At 38.9% G+C, this 23,484-nt stretch overlaps 3 protein-coding genes across 4 annotated transcripts; 2 read left to right on the top strand and 1 right to left on the bottom strand.

The window, feature by feature from the left end:
- Nucleotides 1-2,938, top strand: psmc3ip (PSMC3 interacting protein). 2 transcript variants are annotated; one of them, XM_085404418.1, is made up of 8 exons: nucleotides 1-132; nucleotides 496-596; nucleotides 693-782; nucleotides 856-967; nucleotides 1,170-1,315; nucleotides 2,102-2,155; nucleotides 2,312-2,371; nucleotides 2,465-2,938. In XM_085404418.1, exons 1-8 carry the CDS (start codon nucleotides 114-116, stop codon nucleotides 2,498-2,500), a joined length of 618 nt encoding a protein of 205 aa, XP_085260544.1. In that variant the 5' UTR covers nucleotides 1-113; the 3' UTR covers nucleotides 2,501-2,938. The 2 variants fall into 2 exon arrangements, with proteins under 2 accessions (XP_085260544.1, XP_085260543.1); XM_085404417.1 differs by having other exon boundaries at nucleotides 2,461-2,938.
- A 221-nt stretch (nucleotides 2,939-3,159) lies between these two features.
- mlx (MAX dimerization protein MLX) lies at nucleotides 3,160-9,299 on the bottom strand. The gene is made up of 8 exons (XM_085404416.1): nucleotides 9,201-9,299; nucleotides 8,242-8,281; nucleotides 8,010-8,099; nucleotides 6,275-6,381; nucleotides 6,093-6,195; nucleotides 5,564-5,663; nucleotides 5,020-5,221; nucleotides 3,160-4,926 (listed from the first exon to the last, which is right to left on the bottom strand). The coding sequence occupies exons 1-8, from the start codon at nucleotides 9,273-9,275 to the stop codon at nucleotides 4,870-4,872; spliced, it is 774 nt and encodes a 257-aa protein (XP_085260542.1). The 5' UTR covers nucleotides 9,276-9,299; the 3' UTR covers nucleotides 3,160-4,869.
- Nucleotides 9,300-10,465: 1,166 nt separating this feature from the next.
- fmnl1a (formin-like 1a) lies at nucleotides 10,466-23,484 on the top strand. The gene is made up of 25 exons (XM_085404415.1): nucleotides 10,466-11,102; nucleotides 14,354-14,437; nucleotides 14,781-14,867; nucleotides 14,965-15,038; nucleotides 15,696-15,779; nucleotides 15,889-16,032; nucleotides 16,761-16,869; nucleotides 17,051-17,127; nucleotides 17,206-17,299; nucleotides 17,644-17,718; nucleotides 17,803-17,913; nucleotides 19,245-19,394; nucleotides 19,491-19,592; nucleotides 20,083-20,659; nucleotides 20,758-20,882; nucleotides 20,991-21,193; nucleotides 21,324-21,558; nucleotides 21,657-21,725; nucleotides 21,804-21,884; nucleotides 21,978-22,107; nucleotides 22,191-22,354; nucleotides 22,442-22,543; nucleotides 22,629-22,724; nucleotides 22,861-22,975; nucleotides 23,097-23,484. The coding sequence occupies exons 1-25, from the start codon at nucleotides 10,917-10,919 to the stop codon at nucleotides 23,159-23,161; spliced, it is 3,339 nt and encodes a 1,112-aa protein (XP_085260541.1). The 5' UTR covers nucleotides 10,466-10,916; the 3' UTR covers nucleotides 23,162-23,484.

Raw genomic sequence — 23,484 nt, 5'->3', positions numbered from 1 at the left:
CAGAAGACGGATTTTGTGCTGGTGTGTTGCATCTTTTAGCATGAACGATCTTTTCCGTGACGTACGTTTTGCGCGAAACTCGGATCTGGAAAGCTAAAGTGGAGTAGTTGGAAATGAGTAAAAAAGATAACGGTAGGTAAAAAGTTTATATTCTAGGCTATAACAAGTTAGATGGCTTGTCAGTCGCTTGCACTGAGCGAACGACGATTGTTAAAAGTCACAGATAAAAGGAAACGTTTAGCCAAACGGCTACAAGCTAGCGTTAGCTGAGACGAGCTCCGTGTTTTTATTCTTCTTCCACTTTTCCAAACGATATACTTGTTTTAAGGAGGGGAATCATATTTATATTAAAATAGATTAGGATGATGATTGTGGCCAGCGATATTACACTATTAGATATTAACATAATCATGAAAATCTACTTCTAGTATAAGTTAAGTGTAATGTTATGGTAAGTTTAGATAAACGTTAAACTTGTCCTGCTGTCATTCACAGGGGCGGGCGTCATCCTTGCCTACCTAAATGAGAAGAACCGGCCCTATAGCGCTCAGGATGTCTTCTCTAATTTACAAAAGCAACATGGTCTGGGCAAAACGGCGAGTTTAACACTTCAATGAGACAATTAGATGCCTAAAATTAACCTGTTTTTCATAGCCTACAACTAAGTGGTTTTTACACATTTCTTCCAACAGGCAGTGGTCAAAGCCATGGAGCTGCTGGCCCTGGAAGGCAAGATAAAGGAGAAAATATATGGCAAGCAAAAGATTTATTTTGCTGACCAGGTTAGTCTGTTTGTCTGGAATATTATGCACATATAATTTATAAGTAACCGGAATAACTCAATCTGTCCCACAGGCTCAGTTCAAAGATGTGAACGATGCAGACCTGAAGGCAATAGACCATCAGATCTCAGAGCTCAGTGAAGAGGTGCAATCCCTTACCCAGAGCTGCAGGCAGCTGGATGCAGGTGACATTTTCTGCTAATCACTGACACTATCTTCTCAGATTTTGCGCACTGTTAAGCCACAAGATGTGGCTGTTTGATACAGTAAACGGTTTACGATGAGGCTTGTCCCCACTTCTCTTTTCTCTACACGTGTTGTTTTTGTTCTACTGCATATGTTTGAAAGGGGATGTTCTGTAAATTTGTGTGAAATCTGTGATGACAGAACTGAAGGAGCTAAACAGCTCCCTTACAACAGAGGAAATGGTGTCAGAGATCCAGGAGCTAAAAGCAGAGTGTTCTGGGTACAGAGCCCGACTGGAGAAGATAAAGTCGGCCTCAAATCACATCACGCCAGAGGAGAAGGACAAGGTGAGGAATCCACCAGGGATCTGTCCCATGGCCTCTCTTATTTATAAATGCTGTGAAAAAGTATTTCCCCCTTACCGACTTTTTTTTTTTTTTCCATATTTGTCATATTCACACGTTTCAGTAAAATTTTAATTATGGAACTAGGCTATGTCATCGCACCCATTTGCCAATGAATCCCCATCTCGCTGTCCCTTCTCCCTGTTTGAGTACCATGGTCTACAGCCTTCAGTTGTCCTCTGTCTTCCACAGTGTCATAAAAATCTTAATGATTCATGAGTCAACTGTGCATATACTGTTGTTGACCTTGGATGGGGCTGGGTTTTTTTTCCTACAGAGTAGGGTACTGCTCCCATGTGGCTGTTTAACATCTCATTTCACTGTAGATCAGCTTGTTAGTCTCGGTAATGGTGGCGGCATAGTGCTGCATTCACATCATCTAGTAAAGCCTCTCGGGGTACTTCACGTAGTCTTGGTAACGGAGGATCCAGCTTGCCATGATCTCTTGCACTCAACAATCCTTCTTCTGGCGCACTTGGGGCTTGGTACCCAATCTCTGGTGGGGGTGATAATGATATCTCCCCCCCAACCTGTTGTACTGGCTCCCCCTTGCCATAGCATTTTTTTGTACCTCATCAATCTCTAACTGTGAGAGCAGTCCCTTCTTCCGAACGTTGGACCTGCAACGTGGATGTTGGGTATCGAACTTGCCACTCCTGCTCCAAAGGTGTGTAACCTTACCACTACGCTATCCAGCTGCTTATATATATTATTATTTTTAATTTGCAGGTTTATAAAGAACGAGATCTCTACGTTAAAGAGTGGAAAAAGAGGAAGAGACTGGTAATCTTTTTCACTTAAGTTCCTTTTTGTATTCGTAGCTCATGTTTCGTATTGCATGCCATGTATTTAAAAAATGCCGTACAATCCCTTTCATCAGTGTGAGTGAAACTGCATATGGATATGTTATTAAAGTGTTTGGCACCTTGTTTGTGTTAGGCTTCAGACATGACAAATGCAATCCTCGAGGGTTATCCAAAGAGCAAAAAGGAGTTCCTGGTGAGTTTAAGACACTAAAAAAAAAAAAAACTTTTTTAAGAATAAAATAAAGTTCTTGCTATTACCTGCAATATTCTGCTTCCTCACAGGAAGAAGTTGGAGTGGAGACTGATGAGGACTGTAAAGTAGTTCCTCCAAATACTTGAACAAGAAAGTTCTTTTACAGTCACCTTGCCACTAATCTAAGCAAATGGATTACACAGGAAAGCAATCTGAAGCCCAGAGAATACTTTATTTATGGCCTTTTTTTTTTTTTTTTTGAATAGATAGTTCAACTTTAATAAATGCTTTAATTGAAAAAAAGTTCATAACTGAAAGTATGTTTTTATAAAAAACTGCTTTGTTGCTTGTGAAACTCTTAAGACTTTCACATCAATTGACAACACAGTCATGCTCTTCACCTCAAAGGCAACGCTGGTTTAAATTTTCCCTTTTAAACAGATTTAACCAATCCTGAGCTTTCCAGTGAAAATGTCAAGGCTTTATTTAAATGTTTAAAATCTGTTCTTGTTCAACTCCATCTTGCTTTTATTTTCTGAAAGCATAAATTAAAATGTATAATGTATATATCTATGTTTTTGAATTACAGTTGCACTGTTTTCTGCTTATTAAATGGTCAAGACCATAAATTCTGATGCTGAAGCGCCACAATTGTTTTAGTTTAATTCTTGTGAAGCATAAATAAAATAAGTTGCATTAGCTGCATAGTTGGGAACCACTGCCTAGCTTTATGATTTTTCCTGTTATTGTTATGCACAGATGCTCCATTTCCACATAATTTGGATGACAAAAAAACCCCTCAGTGGCCACTTTATTAGGCAAACCTATGAAATTAAATACAATCAAATACACAGTGTTCTCTCAGAGGTACAGATTTAAAACCTATTTTAAATATTCAACCTCCTTGGATTGTCAATTAAAAACATCAACATTCAACACCACAGCAAACTACAACACTAACAGAGCTGTACATTAATGCATAGATGACACCCATCTGCTGGTGTACATTTAAAGAAAGAAAAAAATGTTATAAAGCAGAATTTAAGGCTCAGATTTCAGACTGGATTTTACAGGGGGGGGGGGGTGTAACTAAAAGTGGCCACTGAGTGTACATGGCTTGTATAATAGAATTATTAATACACTTGAAACAACTTAAGCCAGTTACAAAAACAAAAACATTTCCATGAATACAGCTAACACAGGAAAGGATGTTTATAGAAACAACAAAAAAACCTTCATTAAAATGAGCTGTCACCTACTTGAAATTCACTCATAATTCAGCACACAGCAGCTGTAAATCTCAACACACAGCATGAACTTGGCTGCTGCAGTTCAAAGGGAGTTTTTGGTGAGAAAAAAAAAAAAGCAGGTTCTGGCTGATACACAACATGGCATGAACTGCATCTTAGCCACTGAGAACCACTGATAACAAAAGTAAACAATATTCATTCTGCTGGATTTGGACCAACTGAAGCTGAAATTTTAAGCTTTTTGATTAAAGGAAAATCTGAAAGTTGCAGAAAGATCACCACACACATTGCTTCATAGTGTGATGTAGCTCAATTATGAGAGAGAATACTCATTACATTTCCTGCCATTGAAGCCAAATTGAATTGAAATACGACAACTATAAAATTTTAAATGGCACACTGTAAAGACATTTAAATTTATACATACAATAATTTGACATTTCAGCACTTTATCAGCTTGTCACAGCTCCATTTATGTACATCTCAAAATGTGTCGGATTACAAGCCAAATCTCAGTGATAAATTGTTGAGACCTCATATAGCATTTTCCTGATAACACGCTTAGCAATGATTGTTACTCTGCAGTAGTTTCCATTATCTGCTACAGCTGAGGAGTGGCTCAGTGTTCGTCCACTGAAGCTGAAACAGCTCCTTTGGTTCAGCATTAAGCTACAAAGTCATGCTTGATGTGACAGAGGGGAACGTGTTGGCTCATGAGTTCCCTTCCCCTCTTTTCTCTCTGTTGATTATTTTAAAATGCACCATAAACTTTACCATCAGTTCACTCAATCTGTAAGAAGAGTTCTCGCTATTAAGATCTAATCTCCCCTCATGTTTTTTATCTCAGTGTGGGCAACTATGGCTACTGCAGATGGTGATTACCATTAGTTAAACACAATATTTTGCCTGCCTGACACATTGAAAACTGCACTTTCAGTGACTTCTGTACTGCTGGGTTCCCAAATCAAATAACAATCAGAATATCCTGAAATACACTCAGTTAAACATGTATGTACATTTCAAAGCTTAAAGTGATTTGCATTAAACTTATATCTGCTCATTCCAATGCCACCTTTCACCTCTGCCACGTGTGATGAGGTAATCAAATTGCAGCCAGGGAGTCACTGATGAGTCAAAGTGAGTAAATACTGTGGCATAGCTTGAGGCTGATCAACATTTTTTTACTCTTAGAGGCCAGAGTAAGCTCAAAAAGTCCATTTTTGGGAGTTAACTAGAGGCCAGGTGCAGTCAGTAAAGCTGACCGTTGAGCTGCCGCAGCACTCCAACAACAAACTCCCGCAGTGTCTAGGAAAGAACATAAGCAGAAAACAAACTATATATACCTCAACATACACAAAATAATAAAGTTCTCATGGGTTTTTTAAACATACTCCTTACCTGTGGCTTGCAGTGTTCCTCAATCCAACTGAAAACACAGGCCGAAAGTTCTTGGAAGCTGCTCACTGAAACAGAGTTGCTGAAAGATTGAAACAGGCAGTCCATGATGCTCTGAAAGATGTTGAACTTGACCTGGTCCGACACCTGATCCTCTCCCTGCTGTGGGTTGTTCTGGTGAGCCTTCACTATGTGCTCATAGTTCCTATTAAAACATTTAAAAAAAAAAAAAAAAAAAGGGGGGGGGGGGGGGGGGGGGGTTAATATAATTTCATAAACAATGAATTTGAGTCATTCTTTTGAGAATATGGATAAAAGCACACATCAATGCATTCCCTACTCCAAAGTTTTCTTTCTTTGCCCCCAGACCAGCATTCTTTTTACAATCTGTCTTTTCATCGGTCTGGATGGAGAAAAGATGCGACTTGCACACAGTGCAGGTATGTTGAGAGGATTTAGGGAAGTCTCAGATCGCCAAAAAAAAGAAGACCTGTGAAGTACACAATGTGGAAAAAGCAGTTTGGCTTATGAATTTTAAACCACTCACGTTTTCATAATCTTAAGCGCCATCACTTCTTTTCTTAGGACAGAAACTTCCTCCTCTTGCTTCTTCTTTTCTTTGTGAAGGAAATGGATGTAGTCAATTGCTAAAAAAAACCAAAAAAAACAACACAACAACAACCAAGAAATCGTCAGTTGGGGATTTTTGCCTTATACACAAGTTTTAGGTACACTGTTGAAAGTTAACCTTTATACTGAGGGTGTTGGTACTGTTACTTCCCCTTTTGTTGGGTAAAGGAGCCCCTGCAAGACAGGAAATATCTGTTCTTCCTTGAACTTAGTCTATCGTCTCTTTTTATTGTTAAATGTGGCCAAGTGAGATGTAACTAAATGAAAGCTAGCACCATACAAAACAAGTTCAGTACTATTGTTTTGTGCTCTTTTCTTATCAAGATGTCAGATGTATTAATTAATATATAGATTATCTCAAACTAAATCTGAAGTCAAGGTTACTCAGCAGAGGCAGTCCAAGTTTGTTCAAATGTTAACAAAGGTTATGTTTGACCACATCTTACTTTTTTGCAGAATAGTAGCCTTGCTGATCTTCTGTGCTCCCACCGCAAATTCAGACTGCTGCTGGCAGGTTGGAACGATTGACTGGAGGTCATCATATCCTTTCTAATGTTAAAAGAGAGCAACTAGTAACTACTGAAAAAAGTTAAAGCAAATCTCCAACTTTCAAGATGTGTGTCCTTACTTTAATAGCATCTCTACGCTTCTGCTCAGCTTGTGTGTGTGCTTGTCTCCGACGATCTTTATACGAGTCCTTATATGTTTCATGCCTGTAGTCGCTGTCTTCATCATCTATGTGGGAATAGATTAATACTCATTAATGAAAAAATAAAAATCTGAACCATGACATTAGCAGTGTTTTTGTTAGCCAACTTACAAAATGCTGAGGTAGCTATTTTTAAAAAGTTGATCAAATCAATTCATAACTGTACAAGATTATTAACCCTGGAGTCATTCCTGTGTTGGCACTCATTTCACACATATAGGCAACCTCATTGTTTTTCATCAGTATGAATTACTGTGATGCACTTAATTTACAAAGTAAATTATTATTTAACATCTCATAAAACCCTCAAAGAATTTAAGAAAATATTGTAAAATACGAAACACATGTTTCCATAATTAAACATGGAATGATATAGGAAATATTTTCTACCTCACACAGCAATCCCTGTGTTTGGGAAGTAAGAAAATTGTATGTATAAAGCAGTCACAAAACATTGTACAGCAAAATAGAGTAAAATAAATGTGAAAATTAACTGCTGGAATAGCAATACAAAATTTTTTTAGATCTTTATTTATATTTATTCAAACTGTGTTTTTGTTTTTTAAGACATATTTCAGGGCCATGTTTACTGTTTTGTTAATGTAACATATACATTTTCTAACTTCTGGAATAAATAAAAATAAAAGCTTTAGAGCTAAGCTTAATATATATTTTTTATTAATCACAAGCAAGAGAGATTTTTCCTTTTGTACAAATCATGGAGAAATATAAGCAAAGCTGTCTCTATGGCTACGTTCACACTGCAGGCGAAAGCGCATCAAATCCGATTTTTTTGACCCTATGCGACCCATATCCGATCATGGTGTGACAGTGTGAACGGCACAAATCCGATATTTTCAAATCCGATCTGGGTCACTTTCGTATGTGGTACTGAATCCGATCCATATCCGATGTTTCAGAAAGCGACTGCTGTGTGAACGGTCAAGTCGCATTAAATCCGTCTTTTACGTCACTGACATAAGACAGACGCCAATTATCAGCGCCAGAGAAGCGCCCGAGAAGACATCGCGAACGCTTCCTGGCCATCCGGTGAGACTGCTGGGAAGACAACATTGGAGAAACGTGAACATTTTATTTGTACTGCATAACCTGCAGATTCTGACAGAAATCTGCAACTATCCTTTGAAGCACCGCTCCTCTAAAACAGCAATAAGGATCATTATTAGGTTATTTACATTATTATGTAAATAACAAAATAACTTAAAGCAAAAATTGGGAAACATGAAGTCCGAAGTCTTTATATTAAGGGCCATCAGTCAAACAATATAGTTTGCTCTGGGTCTAAACAGAGCGCGTTGTGTGTGACGTCTTCTTTTGCGCATGCGGGCCGCTTTGAGCGTTCACACTAGAGAGCGTTTGCTTTCGCATTTTATTTGTAGTGTGAACGAGCAGACAAAAAAAATCGGATTTGATCAAAAAATCGGAATTGAGCATTAAGACCTGCAGTGTGAACGTAGCCTAAGTCTCATTGTATTTCGCTTTTACACTAAATAAACAAAAATGAAACTTTTTTTTTATAAATATCTGACTGGCTCAGGCTACAACAACTAAACAAGTAAACAATTAACCTACACTACAATTACATTACTAGTATCAAACTATCACATAAATATACAACATTCAAACCCAGTACCTGTATTTGGCACTGAAGAGGCACTTGTTGAGCCGATACTGTTGGCCCGGGACACTACAGTACCCTTTCTGATTGCTTCAGAGATATAACCTAGACAACAAGACAGCAGTGATCAAACATAACTCACAACAAAATCAAAACATATTTTGATGTACATCTATAATCAGTATCATGTGAGAGATCAGATTACACTGGTGATGAAGTACAACACAAGAACTGACTGAATACTCACTGTTGTCAAAGCCACCATCGCTGAAAGCACCATCGGATGTCTGCCGAGCCATCACGAGAGAGCAGAAGACAGAAAAAGGCAAAAAAAAAAATAAGAGGCTGTGCAGCTAATGACAAGGGAAAACGCTGTGCTGCCCTACATTTGTTTGACAAAAGAGCAATAGCCAGCCAGTTAAGCCCCCACTGAGCATTGCCCTGATTTGTCCAATTCAGGAAAACAGGTGGGTAAAAAGCTGTAGAAAATAAGAGCCTTCATCACAGAACTATTGTTTGATGTAGGGCACAGCTGTCTAATTTGTGGTTTCCAAAGTCTCAAAAGCTCAGGAGGGGGAAAAATGAATATATGTTAAGTTTAAACAATAGATCCTACTACATGTTTACTTACGTACTGTAAAATTACTATACCCAATTTATTTCAGAGACATATTTTTTTAAAATGAGGGCCCTGAACACATGTTAATTATTTTTAATTATTTATTTTATTTCCACAGACTCCATATTAAGGAATCGGTGGAACGAAGACAATTTCAATTTCTGTGGTCTGGTAATTAATTATATACAGTATATAGTAGCCTATCAGACAAGGTAATGTGAGCTTCACAAACACTGATGCTGCACTGTAGATTTGCAAGAAACAAGCAGCTACTCAGACCTTTTTTCTTTTATTTAACTTTGCGTGTGTAGGTGAAGACATGTTGTATACACCATAGGGGGAACAATGGCTGATTTGTTTACATAAGTAGGCAATTGGTTAGCTAACCAATACAGCTTTCTAAGGTTATCAAAACCTCGGATGCTAACGTTAGTTAGCCACGGAGCTAACAAACCGTGTACTCCCTGCACTTTACTAAAGCTTCAACTTTAAGACAGCACAGCTTTTGCCATTTGCCAGTGCTGCCATACGCCTAACACATGAGTCATTTCAAACCAAAAAAGAGGTTTCTGATAGCAGTTACTCACTTTCCACTGGTCCTCTGGAGATGTTGTCGGGTCCGTCATTTTGGAATGCGACGAATTTCTTCTTCTGTGCACCATGGTAACTGTTCTTGAAAACGCCACCCCATGGTTTGAAAGTAATACTGCAGTGACTGACCGCATAAAATGTATGTTTATGTCACAGAAAGACTGTATTGAAAAGAAAAACCAAACAAACAGAAGGCGTATATAGTAAGAGAGGAAAACTAAAATAATATTTTTTATCAGTTCTTTGTCTCTTAAACACTTAAATAAATCTGCTTTCTTTCAACTGCTCTCTAATCTTGTTCATCATGGCCAGTGAAAATCTTAGCATCTTCAACTCTGCCACCTCCAGGTCTGCTTATCTCTTTTTTTAGCGATAACATTTCCTATCTCATTTTTGCAGCTATCTTCCTGTCACAAATCACCCCTGAAACTTGCGTCAATCCTCTTCTTCAGGTATCTTGTGTACCTACTGTTGCTTTACATGAAAAACACCAAGTATTTAAACTCACTTTACTTCAATACCTGTGCTCCACCGTTACACCTGTAAGTAAATGATTAGCTTTATCCTTTTGATGATTTTTCCCCAGCATTTCCCAGATGTCTAAACACCTCTCCAATCTTCTCTTTTGATCTTTTCTTTTCACTCAGCTGATAACACGCCTTCCCGTGAGTCTCAGAAAGCTTTGAAAATGAATATCCTGTTGCATCAGAGCTAATAATTTTCACTTTCTCGAAGAAATGCATCTGTGATAAACTTATTATTCTTTTCCTCAATAGAAATCACAAAAACGTCTTAAATTACTGAGCCAACGAAAGGCTCAGTAATTTAAGTAATTCCCACTGGATAGATCTCACTAGATGCAGTAGTCATCTTCACCCACAGAGGGGTGTTGTTTGACAATTCTTGTCATGCTGAAACCACCGTTACCTGTCTGGATTAAACCACCACATGAAGGGAAAATACCAAAACAAATGTAACCTTTGACTCATGTCAAACTGACATCAGTAAAATGACTAAATCTAGTACAAAAAGGTGGTTTCTTTGTGAAATGTTGCAAAGTTTCCTTTAATTGTGTAGTTGATTTACATCTAAATCGACATCTGTTAATCTTACAAATCTGGACAGAGTCTGCTCTCCTTCATTCCTGTAGTATCTTTTCTTTATCATCACCCACCTACTGCATGGTTACGTGTTTATCTTCCACCATGTCCTCCGCCCCAGGTTCTATAGCTGTCGTGCACAGGAAGTTACTCTTCTGCTTTTGTGCTTCTGTGGTTTCTGACTGTGTCACACTCCTCGCCCGCCTTCCTCTCACGCGCAGGCTTCGATACTAAACTATTTAAGGGAGTTCTCGGTCAACTAATGTAGACAACAGTGCACGAGGCATAGGTGGACTTTTCTTTCTAACAGGCTTTAACAGGACTTATCACCTCATTTTCAAAAGGAATTTGAAGACAACTTAAGGAGAAGGGGGCCATGAGGATAAACTTTCTTTTTCATTGCCCACCCTGTCCTCGGGTGTGAGGCGGATTTTGTAAAGCTGAGAATTAATGTAGACTGCCCTAGAGGCCCTAGACTTGGTTTGATTAGGCCTTTTTGCTATTGTAATTCAAAGTGACCATCTTTTGTCACTTTGCTTGTGGATACGGTGATTTCCTGGAGGAAACAGTTTGCGTAAATCAGTCCCCCTGGATTACTTGTGGAGATTAGTGATGGGGAATGCGGCTGGTGGGGGATTGGAGCATGAACCGGCCGAAGGTCGAGAGGCCAGAAACTCAGTCAGTGCAGCTTCAGCAATGAATGACTCTGCACCAACCTTGCAAAAAAAGCAGCCTCCTCAACCCAAACTTCCCATGCCACCAGAGAAGGAGCTGGAGGAGCGCTTCAACACGGTTCTGGTGAGTGAGAGCATGACACGCCATACACCCTTACTGGATATGAAATCAGGCAGATTTTGCACAAAGTTTTGGTTTGTATATGTAAGGGCGATTGCGCAAGTAAGTAAGTGATTAAGAGGATCACAAAAAACACGTATCAAATCAGCTTTCATTTTACATTGTTACATTGTTAAAGTAATAACCCAAGTTTGAAAGTGACTGGTCTTTCACTCTTTGGAAATTTACTTTGCTCTAATATAGACTCCAATATGTACTTTACTTCATTTCTTATACTCTCTAGGTATATCTATAATATATATAAAGCTATTTGTCAAGTGAGAAGAAAGAGCTGAACGTTAGAAAGACCGTTAGACCCTCAGTCAGAGTCTAATGGTCTGTCATTTTGTCTAGTCAAATTTGCACAAATACCATCAGTTACTTAAAATTTTACTTTAGTGATAAAAACAATGACAATCCTGTCAACAAGTTGCCAAATTCTTCATGGTTTGATTAGAAAAATTCAAGCCAGAAACTGCTTGATAAATGCATGCACAACAGCAGGCTGAAATGGGAAGTTGAGCAATGCATTTACATGACGGAGGCCACAGGACCGGAAAGGAACTGTTTCACCATTCTTTCAACAGTCTCACAACAAGTTAGTAAAGATAAAACTTCAAGTATTACGATCTTTTAGATTATATGTTGCGCAAAATATCAAACCATGATGCTTAGACTATCTTAATCCTGGCTTATTCTTTACCTTTTTTTAAATGAAAAAATAGAGTTAGCTATAAGATTTTTGATTTGTTTTTTCTTCAGTAATGCTAAGAAAAAAAATACAGATCTACAAAAGTGAAACAAAGACACTATATTGTAAACAGTCATGTTAATCTGACATATCTTAGCCAGTAACATATATGAGTTAAGAGTTTTACTTATTCAAGGCTCAAGTTCTCCAGATTTTTACATCTAAATAGTTCAGTTTCTCATTTTTAATTTTCTATAATGTCTGGCATTGTGGTTTATGTGCTAGATGATTTACAGCATTAAGTGTCTAGATATACATTTTAACCACACTCATTAAAACCACTAGTCTGGAAGTGGGCAAATCTACTTAAAGCCACTGAAGATTCTTTGACCTGTCAACCCCTGAGGTTGTCCTGCCGCTGAACATCTGGATGTTGGTATCAAATCCTTTGAGACCCATGAGTTGTAGGGTGTGGCTTCCATGAGTCTGGCTTATACCACAGAGGAAAGCACCTGCCTGCTATTATCAATAATATTGACACAAAGTTTAGGATGGTACTTTAACATAGGCTTTCCCAACAAAACATTAAATTACAAACGCAGGATCAGTGTTAATCAGTGCCGTTTTACATGGGTTTTAACCTTTCAAGCAAATATTTAGCATACATACAAATTTAGTGTATATAAAAATAATGATTTTGTGTTTTTATAGAAGGTGGGGAGCAATTAGAGAGTTATTTTTTATATAGTAAAAAACAAACACTTTACACAGCAAATATAAATCCATGCAACTATTCCAACTAAAACTATTCGCCTTTTCTCAAAAATGACATTGATTGGAACAGCATACCATGATTATTCTAAAAACAAGTCAAAATTCACACCATGTCTGCTTCATATGACAAACCTTGAATGGAAACATCATTATAATTTCATGCAAGATAATACCGTTTAGAGCCAGGGTTAACAGTTCATCAATATCTACACAAAATGTGCTCTCCGGAAAATGACAACACCCTCTCGAGTGTCTTCCTTCTTCAGTAAAATACTTGTCACTTGTCAAACCTCAGACTAGAGATTATATGGTGACCTCACCAGCAAGGAAACGAGAAGTGAACCTTCTTTCTTTTTTTTTTTGCATTACTGAAAAATGTGAGTACTTTTTATTTTTGAGCAACTAAATCAGAAGCTATAAACTTCATAATGCGAGGCACTCACATTACCATTTTTTTAAGCACCACAAAACCACAGCAAGACCTCTCCCTTACATCAGCCAAGGAAGGAGCCTCATCTCCTCGAGCACCAATGCATCAGATCATTTCCGTTTTCACTCCTCCCTTTTCAAAGAAAAAAAAGTGCACAGAAGATGTCAAACCACTGCTCGAATGTACACAAAACTAGATTCAAAAGCCACACCCAACATCAACTGAAATTATTGAAACTTGCTGTAAATGATCACATTGATTCAAGCTTTTGATCAGCTACATGAAAAATAGTACCAGTGCAGAACCAGCTGCAATAATGTGAGAGAAGACTGTGAAAAAATATCTTTAAGCGAGACATAAATAATTACAGGGAATTAGTGATCAAAGCAAGTAAGTTCATTTTGTGAGTGAAGCCTTTTTCCTTGATGCAGGGGCATAATTCTTAATTATGTTATGACCCCCCCCCCCCATAATCAGACCCAACCAATATAAATAGGCTGTTAATTTTCTTTACTCATTTCAGTTATTACCAGCAAAATAGTTGCATGTTTAATCATCTGGGAATTTACCCTGATTTATTTAGACAGAGATCTTGACCCCCCCAATGTTCAGCACAAAGTTACACCAATGCCTTGACGTATCTTCTTCCTTTTAATTAGACCTTCTTTAAAAAAACAAAAAAACAAAAAAAACATCAACAACAGCCTCCTCTCATTCAGTTTCTGTGAATGGGGAAATAACCTTAGCACATGATATGTCCCTGTAGGTTTGATAACTCAGTGTGAAACTGCCCTTTTGGACAGTTGTATGCCAACTCAAAAGTCAACCTACACTGGAATCATGGATACTTGGTCTGTATAAAGGTCTTTATGAATTTCAGAAAATAACAGAAATATTACGTGCAGTTTATGACCGAAAAAGATATTTTTACTAAAGCTGAAACAGACTGCACAGATAATGTCTAAACATGGGTCATATTGTTTAAAAAGTCAATAAAAGTGTTGCTGAAGCTTGAGTAGACACTGAAAGCGTGTAACACATCGGTACCTATTGGCAACGATCAATGCATACACGTAAACACTGAGTCATCTGCTACCAGTAGGAGTTACCGCCTTTCAGTTTTATGCTGAAAGTGCATCTGAGGTATTGTTGTTTTGCATATTGTTACATGAGCAGGAAACACAAAGAAATTATAACATATAGTATAATATCTCTCTGCTAAATATCAGTGGAGATGGAGTTGATTTTTTTTGTACTCCAAATACATTTTCATGTAAATTCTAAAACCCATTTTATATCTTTACATCTTTCTTCTTTCAGAGTTCCATGAACTTGCCTCCAGATAAACTCCAGCTGTTGAGTCAATACGACAATGAAAAGAAATGGGAATTAGTCTGTGATCAGGTGAGAGCTTTTATTTGTTTTTTATGAGTGACATATGCCATCAAAATGGACACGATTCTTGCAGCGTTGGCTCCACTGGGGGCAGAGTTGATATAAAGTGCGCAAATACACAAAGGGGAGAGTCTTTGCAAACCTTGCAACATAGTTTCTGTGGTGGCAACTGATAGAGGCGTCGGCATGGAAACAGAGAGCGGTTTGTGCTCGTTGTGTTTACTAGAATAACTTCAAATGCAGCTTGCTGGTAAAATATGGTTCTGGATCAGTCATTATTTGGGGTCACTGCTTAAATTAATTCTACTTCAGCATGTGCTGACTCTATCCTCTGTAAAATATTCTCCCACAGGAGCGTTTCCAGGTGAAGAGCCCCCCATCCACTTACCTGACCAAGATCAAAAGCCTCTACCAGGATCAAGGAGGGGTGTCTCGTAGGGTCAGTAGAAAGCATTTTTGTTCTTTCAAATGTATCACCTCCATATGCGTGCATCATGTACCTGCATCAGTGACTTTAACCTCTTCTGCTTTTTTAGTTGAAGAAAAGGATCCAAGATGCCACCCAGGTCCTTAAAAATTTGGAGATATCCCTTCGGACCAATCACATTGGGTGAGCCTGTTTGTTTCATGAGCTTCTGTTTGGTTTATGAGTGTTTAAGGTTTAATGTATTTTATTTTGGTTTTTAGTGCGCCACAAGTATGTTTTCCAGATTTTTATAGCAGTTTCATGCAATCCAACCTGAAAATCTTTATCAATCATTAACGCTAAAAGATGATTTAAGGTGAACTTTAGTGAAACTGCAAACTGTCTGTGCACTTTACCTACATAAACCATTTAGCTGTTTTAGTTTCACTTGATATTTTTCAGCTGCTGATCAACAACTTTGCTGAAGTGGTTCTACACCGCATCAACAGTTATATATAGTTTATATACAACCTTTTACAGAAACAGTACTTAAAGCTTCCATGTATTGTTACATTTGTACATAAAGTGGAAAAGTTGATAAAGCCAGTGCAGAAATAGTCTGGGGTTTGTTTGTTTTTAGCCCTTTGACTTTGTTGCATTTTTTTTTCCTTCATAGTGCAACTTGTCAAAAAAAAATGTAAGATTGCAAAAGAAAATCACCTGACTGTGCTGGATTCCATATTTAGAGTAGGACTGTGTTCTGTTTTCTTTCTAAAGTTACAATCTTTGGCTATAAATCCAGTCTGGGCACAGAATCTATTACATATGGTCACTCCTCATGATTTACTTTTCTTTTTGAAGATGGGCCCAGGAGTTTCTCAATGAACAGAATAAAGGTTTGGATGTTCTGGTGGAGTACCTGTCCTATGCACAAAGTGACAGCTCGTGAGTACTAAGCAGACATGAATGCTATTTTAGAATCTGACTGTGTTTCGAAACGTAATTATTCTATTATAGATTATGTTAAAAAGATGTCTATCTTTACACGTTTAAGGTTTGAGGTTGAGGCTATAGAAAATGGAGGCAGCCTGTCAGACAGAGGAAAATCAGCAGAAAGGTCAATGGAAGACTTGACCAAGAGCTCCAGCAGCCATCAGTCACATGGCATGACCAGAGCAGCTCGTGCACTGACTGTAAGGTAAGAAACTCGAGACTTGAAAGGTTACTGAGGTAACCTTCAGCGATGGTTTCAGAGATGTTGCACCGTTCAAATCCCTTTGAATGAAGAATGAACTTTAAACATAAGCAGCTCTACACACTGTCAAAAAATAGACTCATGCAAAGCAGAAGTGGTGTGAAAACTCCACGAACTTCTGCGGTACTGATAAGTACCACAGTGGTTTCCACTGCTGTGAGAACTGTGCCATGCTACACCTCTCTTTCTTTTAAGAAGTTGTTGATGTATAAATATTTAGGATTGAATTTGAGGAAATCTGTGAGCCCAGAAATAGAAATACTGTCAAATAAAGTGACAGCTCTAACTGATATATAAGTTAGAGCTTATAAGATTATAACTCTACAATATGAAACATAGGTTTAGGTTTAGTAACTTAACCGAAACAGTGCTACAGCACAGCCTCCTCTTAAAAAAGATAACCCTTGACATTCTCATGCTCTCATTCATTCAGATCCCCTCACGTGGTCATCTAACTGTTTGTTAGTTCGTCTTTGATCCTTTATCTTCATTCCATGTTGTGCTACATAGCATCTGTCAAACACAGTTACTGTCCCAAACCCTAGAAGTCAAAGCTACAAGTATCTCACTGCATATCTTACCATATCCTGGCATCGACTTCAAATCATTTGCACATGCAGGAGATTCTCTTCCCTCAAACATGTATTCCAACATGTATTACTGCTTCACAGAATAAGCACCACTCTGGTAAACAAGATGCATAAGAAGTCCCACATAAACAACCAGAGAGATGATGTACATGTGTGCATAATGTGCCTGCGAGCCATCATGAACTATCAGGTAAAGCTTTAGCACACAGTCTAATAAAGTCACTTAATTCCTATGCTGTCTTTAAAATGGATTATCACAGTATATGACATGTTTTCTGGGTTGCTAAAAGAAACAGTTCTTGTTTCTTGCACATTTGATCACATTTACTCTGGAGTGAACAGCTGTTTATATATCTTCCGTCTGCTTTTAGTCTGGTTTTAATTTGGTGATGACTCACCCACGCTGCGTGAATGAGATCACCCTCAGTCTCAACAGCAGGAATCCCAGGTGAGCGCATTTGTCTGCGAGATAAAGTGTGTTAACTGTCTGCATCCACATCTCACCCATCCTCCTCTGTTGTGGCAGGACCAAAGCTCTTGTTTTGGAGCTGCTGGCTGCCGTGTGTCTCGTCCGAGGAGGACACGACATCATTCTCTCTGCCTTTGACAATTTTAAAGAGGTGAAATAAAAAATAATAATTTCTGGCAATTTCCTCATATTGCAAGAGCCCTATTTGACTTTGACTGTTCAGTCATCTAATTATTTCAGACTTCTCCTCTTTCATTGCTCATCTTCTGACTAACAGTCTACTGCTCACATGCACTATGGTCGTAATTTTAGCACATGTCTAGAAGTCATGCATGTTTATGTTTAAGACTGAACTCATGTACCGTACTTAGGTGCAGAATATACTCTCAGTATTAATGTTCTCTGAGGTGGGCTAACACATTATTTTTAATCCTCCCATATTCACAATAATAAAAATACATATTTAGCAAGCTTTTATTTGTTTTGTTTTTTTAGGTGAGCAAAGAAAAGAACCGCTTTGAGAAGCTCATGGAGTACTTCGTCAATGATGACAACAACATTGACTTCATGGTAGGTACCACGGCCACTGGATGCAGGTTCACCAAGAGATCGTGTGCATGAACGACATTTAACTCTCATCGTTTCTACCCAAAGGTTGCCTGCATGCAGTTCATAAACATTGTGGTCCATTCAGTGGAGAACATGAACTTCCGTGTCCATCTACAATATGAGTTCACTCACCTTGGATTAGACAAGTATCTAGAGGTGTGTATATATTTTGTTTAAAGTCCCTCATAAGACCAGGAAAGCTACAGCTAATAGAAATGTATCTTTTGACACTGTATCTAAAATGGGCTGTGTTATTTCCAGATAAACAGATTCAGCTTCATGAGATTTTCTTAGCTGGTGATTCTACATTGGTTTTAGGATTGATAGAGAGAATAGTTGTCTCTCCGTGTTAGTCTGCAGTACAATAAGTGTTAAATGGAAGCACAGATGCTGACCTAGTTAAAAGTTTGGTAGATAACTATTAAGTGATAATGATATACAGCAATTGTATTATATTTTTAGATTCACAAGAGGTCAGTCGCTTAACATCTTGTTAAGTTATTAACAAAGCCAAACAACTTTCATGACAGATACCATGTACTCTCTCTTTACAAGCTAACACCGCATGGAAAATATTAGCATTAACTGCTTTAATTTTACCAGACTAGAAGAAGCAGTGCCAGTTCAGTAGTCGAAGTGATCATTTATTCCTTTGCACTCCAACAGCTGTCCCAGCGGTAGAAAGCTTGTCAGATGTTTTTTCTTGTTTTGCCGATTTTATCATTTATAAACCAGACATAGTTTCTTTTCGGAACTTCATGCTGGTGATGATAAGGGTGCATGAATCATTGTTTGCCATCCAGTTCACTAGACACCTGTCCTTTTACAATCTGCTTCTTTGTTGGCGTTTCCACACCCCCTGGTGTTAACTGGAGGTGACAAAGACTTGCTACACCATCTTGTGGTACAAAAGGGGTATTAGTGCATGCACCAGGCCTATGGAAGTTTAACTTATGTGCACTGTGTTGGAGAAAGAATTCATAGGGGGTTTCTTTGCTTTTAATTTATAATGTCTCTTTCTGACAACTTCAAGCCTATAGTGAGAAAGAAAAATACTTTAAGATAGCACTTAAATATTCAGTTTTCTGATAAATTAACAACTTCAAGTATCCAGATGTTCAATTCTAATGCCCACTTTCTTCCTCTTTTACTCAGCTGTCGCCTCTTCATCCTGAATGACTCTATTTATACTTTTACTCTACTTTTTTGTCACACACTCACTTCCTCACTTCACAGTTAAGGGAAATGTATTCCTTTCTTTGATTTAAAAAAAACAAACAAAGTTTAATTAGTGCTAATATTAAGATAAATGGCATAGTGACATTTTGTTTTCTGCCATTAAGATATTAAATTTAGCCTTAAAACCTCATGTTTCATTCTCATAAATTACATGTTTTTTTTATTAAAACAGAATCATGTTCTGTGATATTTTGTAAGTGATAATTTATTCCTATGATGTACCAATAGTGTGTATCTTTGTGTATTAGACTCTGAAGCTAACAGAGAGCGAGAAGCTGCAGGTCCAGATCCAGGCCTACTTGGACAATGTGTTAGATGTGGGAGCTCTGCTGGAGGATGCTGAGAACAGAGGAGGGGTGCTGGAGCATGTGGACGAATTACAGGAGCACAACGTTCAGGTTGGCATAGAAGAATCTGAGTGAATACACGGAGGCAATGTTGTTGCACATTACGTGAAATCGTGCTGAAGCAGTGTTGCTTGTGTGGTGTTGCAGCTGAGTGCACGGCTTCAGGAGATTGAGAACCAGACAGCAGACAGAATAACTGAACTGGAGACTCAGCTCATGCAAGCCACAAAGGAGGCTGAGCTGCTCAAAGTAAGTGCTGCCTTCGAGTTAGCCAAGGAACATATGTAATCTTTACACAGAGTTGTTTAAATAAGGTTAAAAGCATGTAAAAAAAAAAGAAAAAAGGACTTGAATAAATGTCGAAATTACTTTTTTTTTTTGCCATGGTATGAGCATAACCCTGAGCATGGTAACACCAGGTGGTCTCCCCCCTTTATTTCAAACTACAATATCAACTTAATAACAGCTACAGGAGAAGATGACAAAATGTATCAAATGGTGATCATTTTTTATTTAACAGCAGTATATGGCTGATACTTTATTTTGCCCAGTAGTTATGTCTGGAAAAACCCCATCATTGAATTTGGATTTAGAATAAGTCAAAAGAAAATATGATGGCATAAAACCATATAGCAAACTGTCTTTTGTTTATGTTTTTGTCACCACTTTTTAAGGTTTAATCCAAAAGTATTCAATTAAACTTGACCATGCTACAACTCTGCGCACTTGTCCCTTGTAGGAAAGCCTGCGAGAGTCATGCTCCCAGGTTAGCACTTTGCAGCAGAGGGAAAGAGAGCGTGAGCTGGACAGGGAGAGGGAGAAGGACAGGGAGCGGCTGGGTATCACTGGCCCTCAGGGACCTTCAGAGCTAGAGCAGAAGATCCAGGAGCTGCAGGACAAAGGGCTAATCCGAGTGGGACGCACAGCCTCAGGAGGTCTGGACGTCCAAGTCATGCCTGTCACAGTCGTTGAATACATTCAAAGCCCAGCCCCAGCCAACCAAGCCAGCACTCCAGCCCCCCCGTCATCTAGCATCCCTTCGCCACCGCCACCGCCTCCTCTTCCAGGTGGCTCAGAGCAGACTGTCTCTCCACCTCCACCACCTCCATCTCTACCAGGAGGTCCTGCACCACCACCACCACCCCCTCCTCCTCCACCTCTTTCTGGCTCTGCAGCTGCCCCCCCACCTGCACCTCCTCTCCCTGGCACTGGCCCCCCACCTCCTCCTCCACCCCCTGGAGCTGGCCCCCCACCCCCACCTCCCCCACCTGGTGGTGGACCACCACCGCCTCCTGGAGCACCATCTGCAGACTCTGGTGAGGAGAATCCTGAATACCCCCCCCCCCCCCCCCAAAAAAAGAAACATGATGAAAGAAAAGTGTTAACCATTCCTCTTGTTTTTCTATTTTCTCAGGGGCTAAGAGCAGGAAGCCTATTCAGACCAAGTTCAGGATGCCTCTGTTAAACTGGCAGGCATTAAAACCAAACCAAGTGACAGGCACAGTCTTCAACGAGCTAGATGATGAGCAAGTCTTGGGGGTAAGAATATGCTTTCTGCATCTTTTACATACAGCAGAAATTATATCCTGAAAGAAAATGAAATTCTAATGTGAGCACACTCCCTGGCTCTTTTTTTGTCTACCTCAGGAGTTGAATATGGAAATGTTTGAGGAACATTTCAAAACTAGGGCCCAGGGTAACCCAGCTGACCTGTCCAAGGTTAAGAAGAAGATGACCTCGAAAGCCCCCACCAAGACATCTTTGATTGATGGCAATAAAGCCAAAAATCTGGCCATCACTCTACGCAAGGGGGGAATGAGCCCGGCCGATATCTGCACGGCCATAGAAATGTACGTGCTTACTTTTGCATTATTGACCTTCAGCAGATGTTTTTGCCATAATGGCATATTCTGTTCCTTCCTTCACCCTGCCTCTTACACTGTTTATTGCCTACACTAACTCTAACCCTCGTTTGTACAGGTACGACCAGCAATCTTTGTCCATAGACTTCCTGGAACTGCTCGAACCATTCATACCATCAGATTTTGAGATGAAGCTTCTTGCTAACTATGAGAAAGATGGCCGTCCACTGGATGAGCTGACCAACGAAGACCAATTTATTTTACGCTTTGGGAAGATTCCTCGCCTCAACCAGCGAATAAACACTCTGACTTTCATGGGCAACTTTCCAGACAGCGTCAAACGGCTGCAGCCGGTTAGTCTGTTAATAGCTTTGTAACTTTGGCTGAAAGGGATTATAAACACATACTTACTCACATACATACTTCTTTTTTTTTAAAACTCCGTCCACAGCAACTGAACTCCATCATTTCTGCATCCATGTCTCTCAAGTCTTCAACCAAACTAAAAAAGATCCTAGAGGTAAGTAAAACAGTATGAATGCTAATGAGGCATCTAACTGTAACATTTGGTTCGCTTAACCCATTTATTTCCTTTCAGATTGTTCTTGCATTCGGTAACTACATGAACAGCAGTAAAAGAGGTGCAGCTTGTGGTTTCAGACTGCAGAGTCTGGATCTCGTAAGTAGTGTTTTGTTTTTGTTTTTATTTTATTTTGTTTGCTTTTCAATTTATGGAAGCTCAATGACATTTTTCACCATCTTCATATTTCAGCTGTTGGACACCAAATCCACTGACCGCTCACAGACGTTACTTCATTTCATCACCAATATTATCCAGGAAAAATACCCAGACCTGGTCAACTTCCACACCGAGCTACACTTTGTAGACAAGGCAGGCCTTGGTACATGCACACACTCAGGCTGACCAATCAACCTTCTTTTTAATTTGCTAAAAAGTTTAAACTCACTTGTGTTTCTTTGCCAGTCTCTCTTGACAGCATTCTTCAAGATATCCGCTCTCTAGAGCGAGGAATGGAGATGACCAAAAAGGAGTTCCTGGTGCAGGATGACAGCCCCGTGTTGAAGGAATTCATTAAAACAAATAGCGAACAGTTGGACACTTTAATCAAAGATAGCAAGACAGCACAGGTTTGTCTGAAGTTCTTATCAAGCTCTCAACTCTAAATAATGTCTCATCATATTCTGAAACATATTCATCTACTGTTCTGCGTGCAGGAGGCTTACGGCTCTGTGGTGGAGTACTTCGGAGAGAATCCTAAAACCACGCAGCCCTCAATGTTTTTCCCCATGTTTGGGCGCTTCATAAAGGCCTATAAAGTGAGTTTCTGTGGTAGCGTTCTGATATTTGTAGTTTATAACTCGTGAGCTATATTTTAATCCTCTGTCCCTTGTCTGAATGCAGACGGCACAGCAAGAGATTGAACAGAAGAAGAAAATGGAGAGCGAGAGCCGTGAGGTTAAAGAGTCACCATCTCCAAACAAGGCTGGACCACAAAAGGTAAGAAACTATACATACTGCTAGTGTGCAGTCATCTATAGGTTTTTTTTAAAGCCTATATTAAATAAAATAGTGTAAAATATGAGTCATTCAGAAATGTACTTCAAAATATTCTTTAACTTTGTGATTTCTAAAGGGCCCAATGATGCCTAAGATGCCCCAGATGGACCTGATTGCAGAGCTGAAGAAGAGGCAGGTGAAACCACCAGTACGCGAGGGGAAGGACGGTGCACTGGAGGACATCATCACAGGTACAGTAACATGCTTCTTGCTTGAGAATCATTTTTAGTTTGTCTGCTGCAGTCTTGATGTTTAAATGAAGGGGAAATTCCACCATCACGTTTATGCACGTCTGTCTTTGTTTTTCATTAGATCTGAGGAACTCACCATACAGGCGGGCAGACGGTCGTCGGCCAGCCCAGCGCCAGGACACTTAAGCCAGTTTTTTCTTTTCTTTACAAATTTCCTTTTGTTAAACAATTGTAACTGGAATTACTCATTAAAATTCAAGCAGAAGACAAGTTTTAAACATTCTGTATATACAACTGTGTTACAATTAGCCATATGGCAGTGTGTATTAACGACATATTAGTGTCGTTTTGCTCTGTAAATATAAAGTTGGAAATATTTTAATAATAAACAGTCCATAAACTTTAATTGAAATGTTACAAAACATAACCATTTAAGTATTTCTAATGGATTTGTATTAAACTTGTATTACTGGTATACTGTTACCCATTCAGTAATAAAAAATACTTTG

The sequence above is a fragment of the Rhamphochromis longiceps genome, linkage group LG4 (genome assembly GCF_057381845.1).
Source record: "Rhamphochromis longiceps isolate RC_006_pf linkage group LG4, R_longiceps_female_GT1.1, whole genome shotgun sequence".
Classification (NCBI taxonomy): domain Eukaryota; kingdom Metazoa; phylum Chordata; class Actinopteri; order Cichliformes; family Cichlidae; genus Rhamphochromis; species Rhamphochromis longiceps.
Note: the sequence above shows the minus strand (reverse complement) of the source record. Positions and strands in the feature narration are given on the sequence as shown.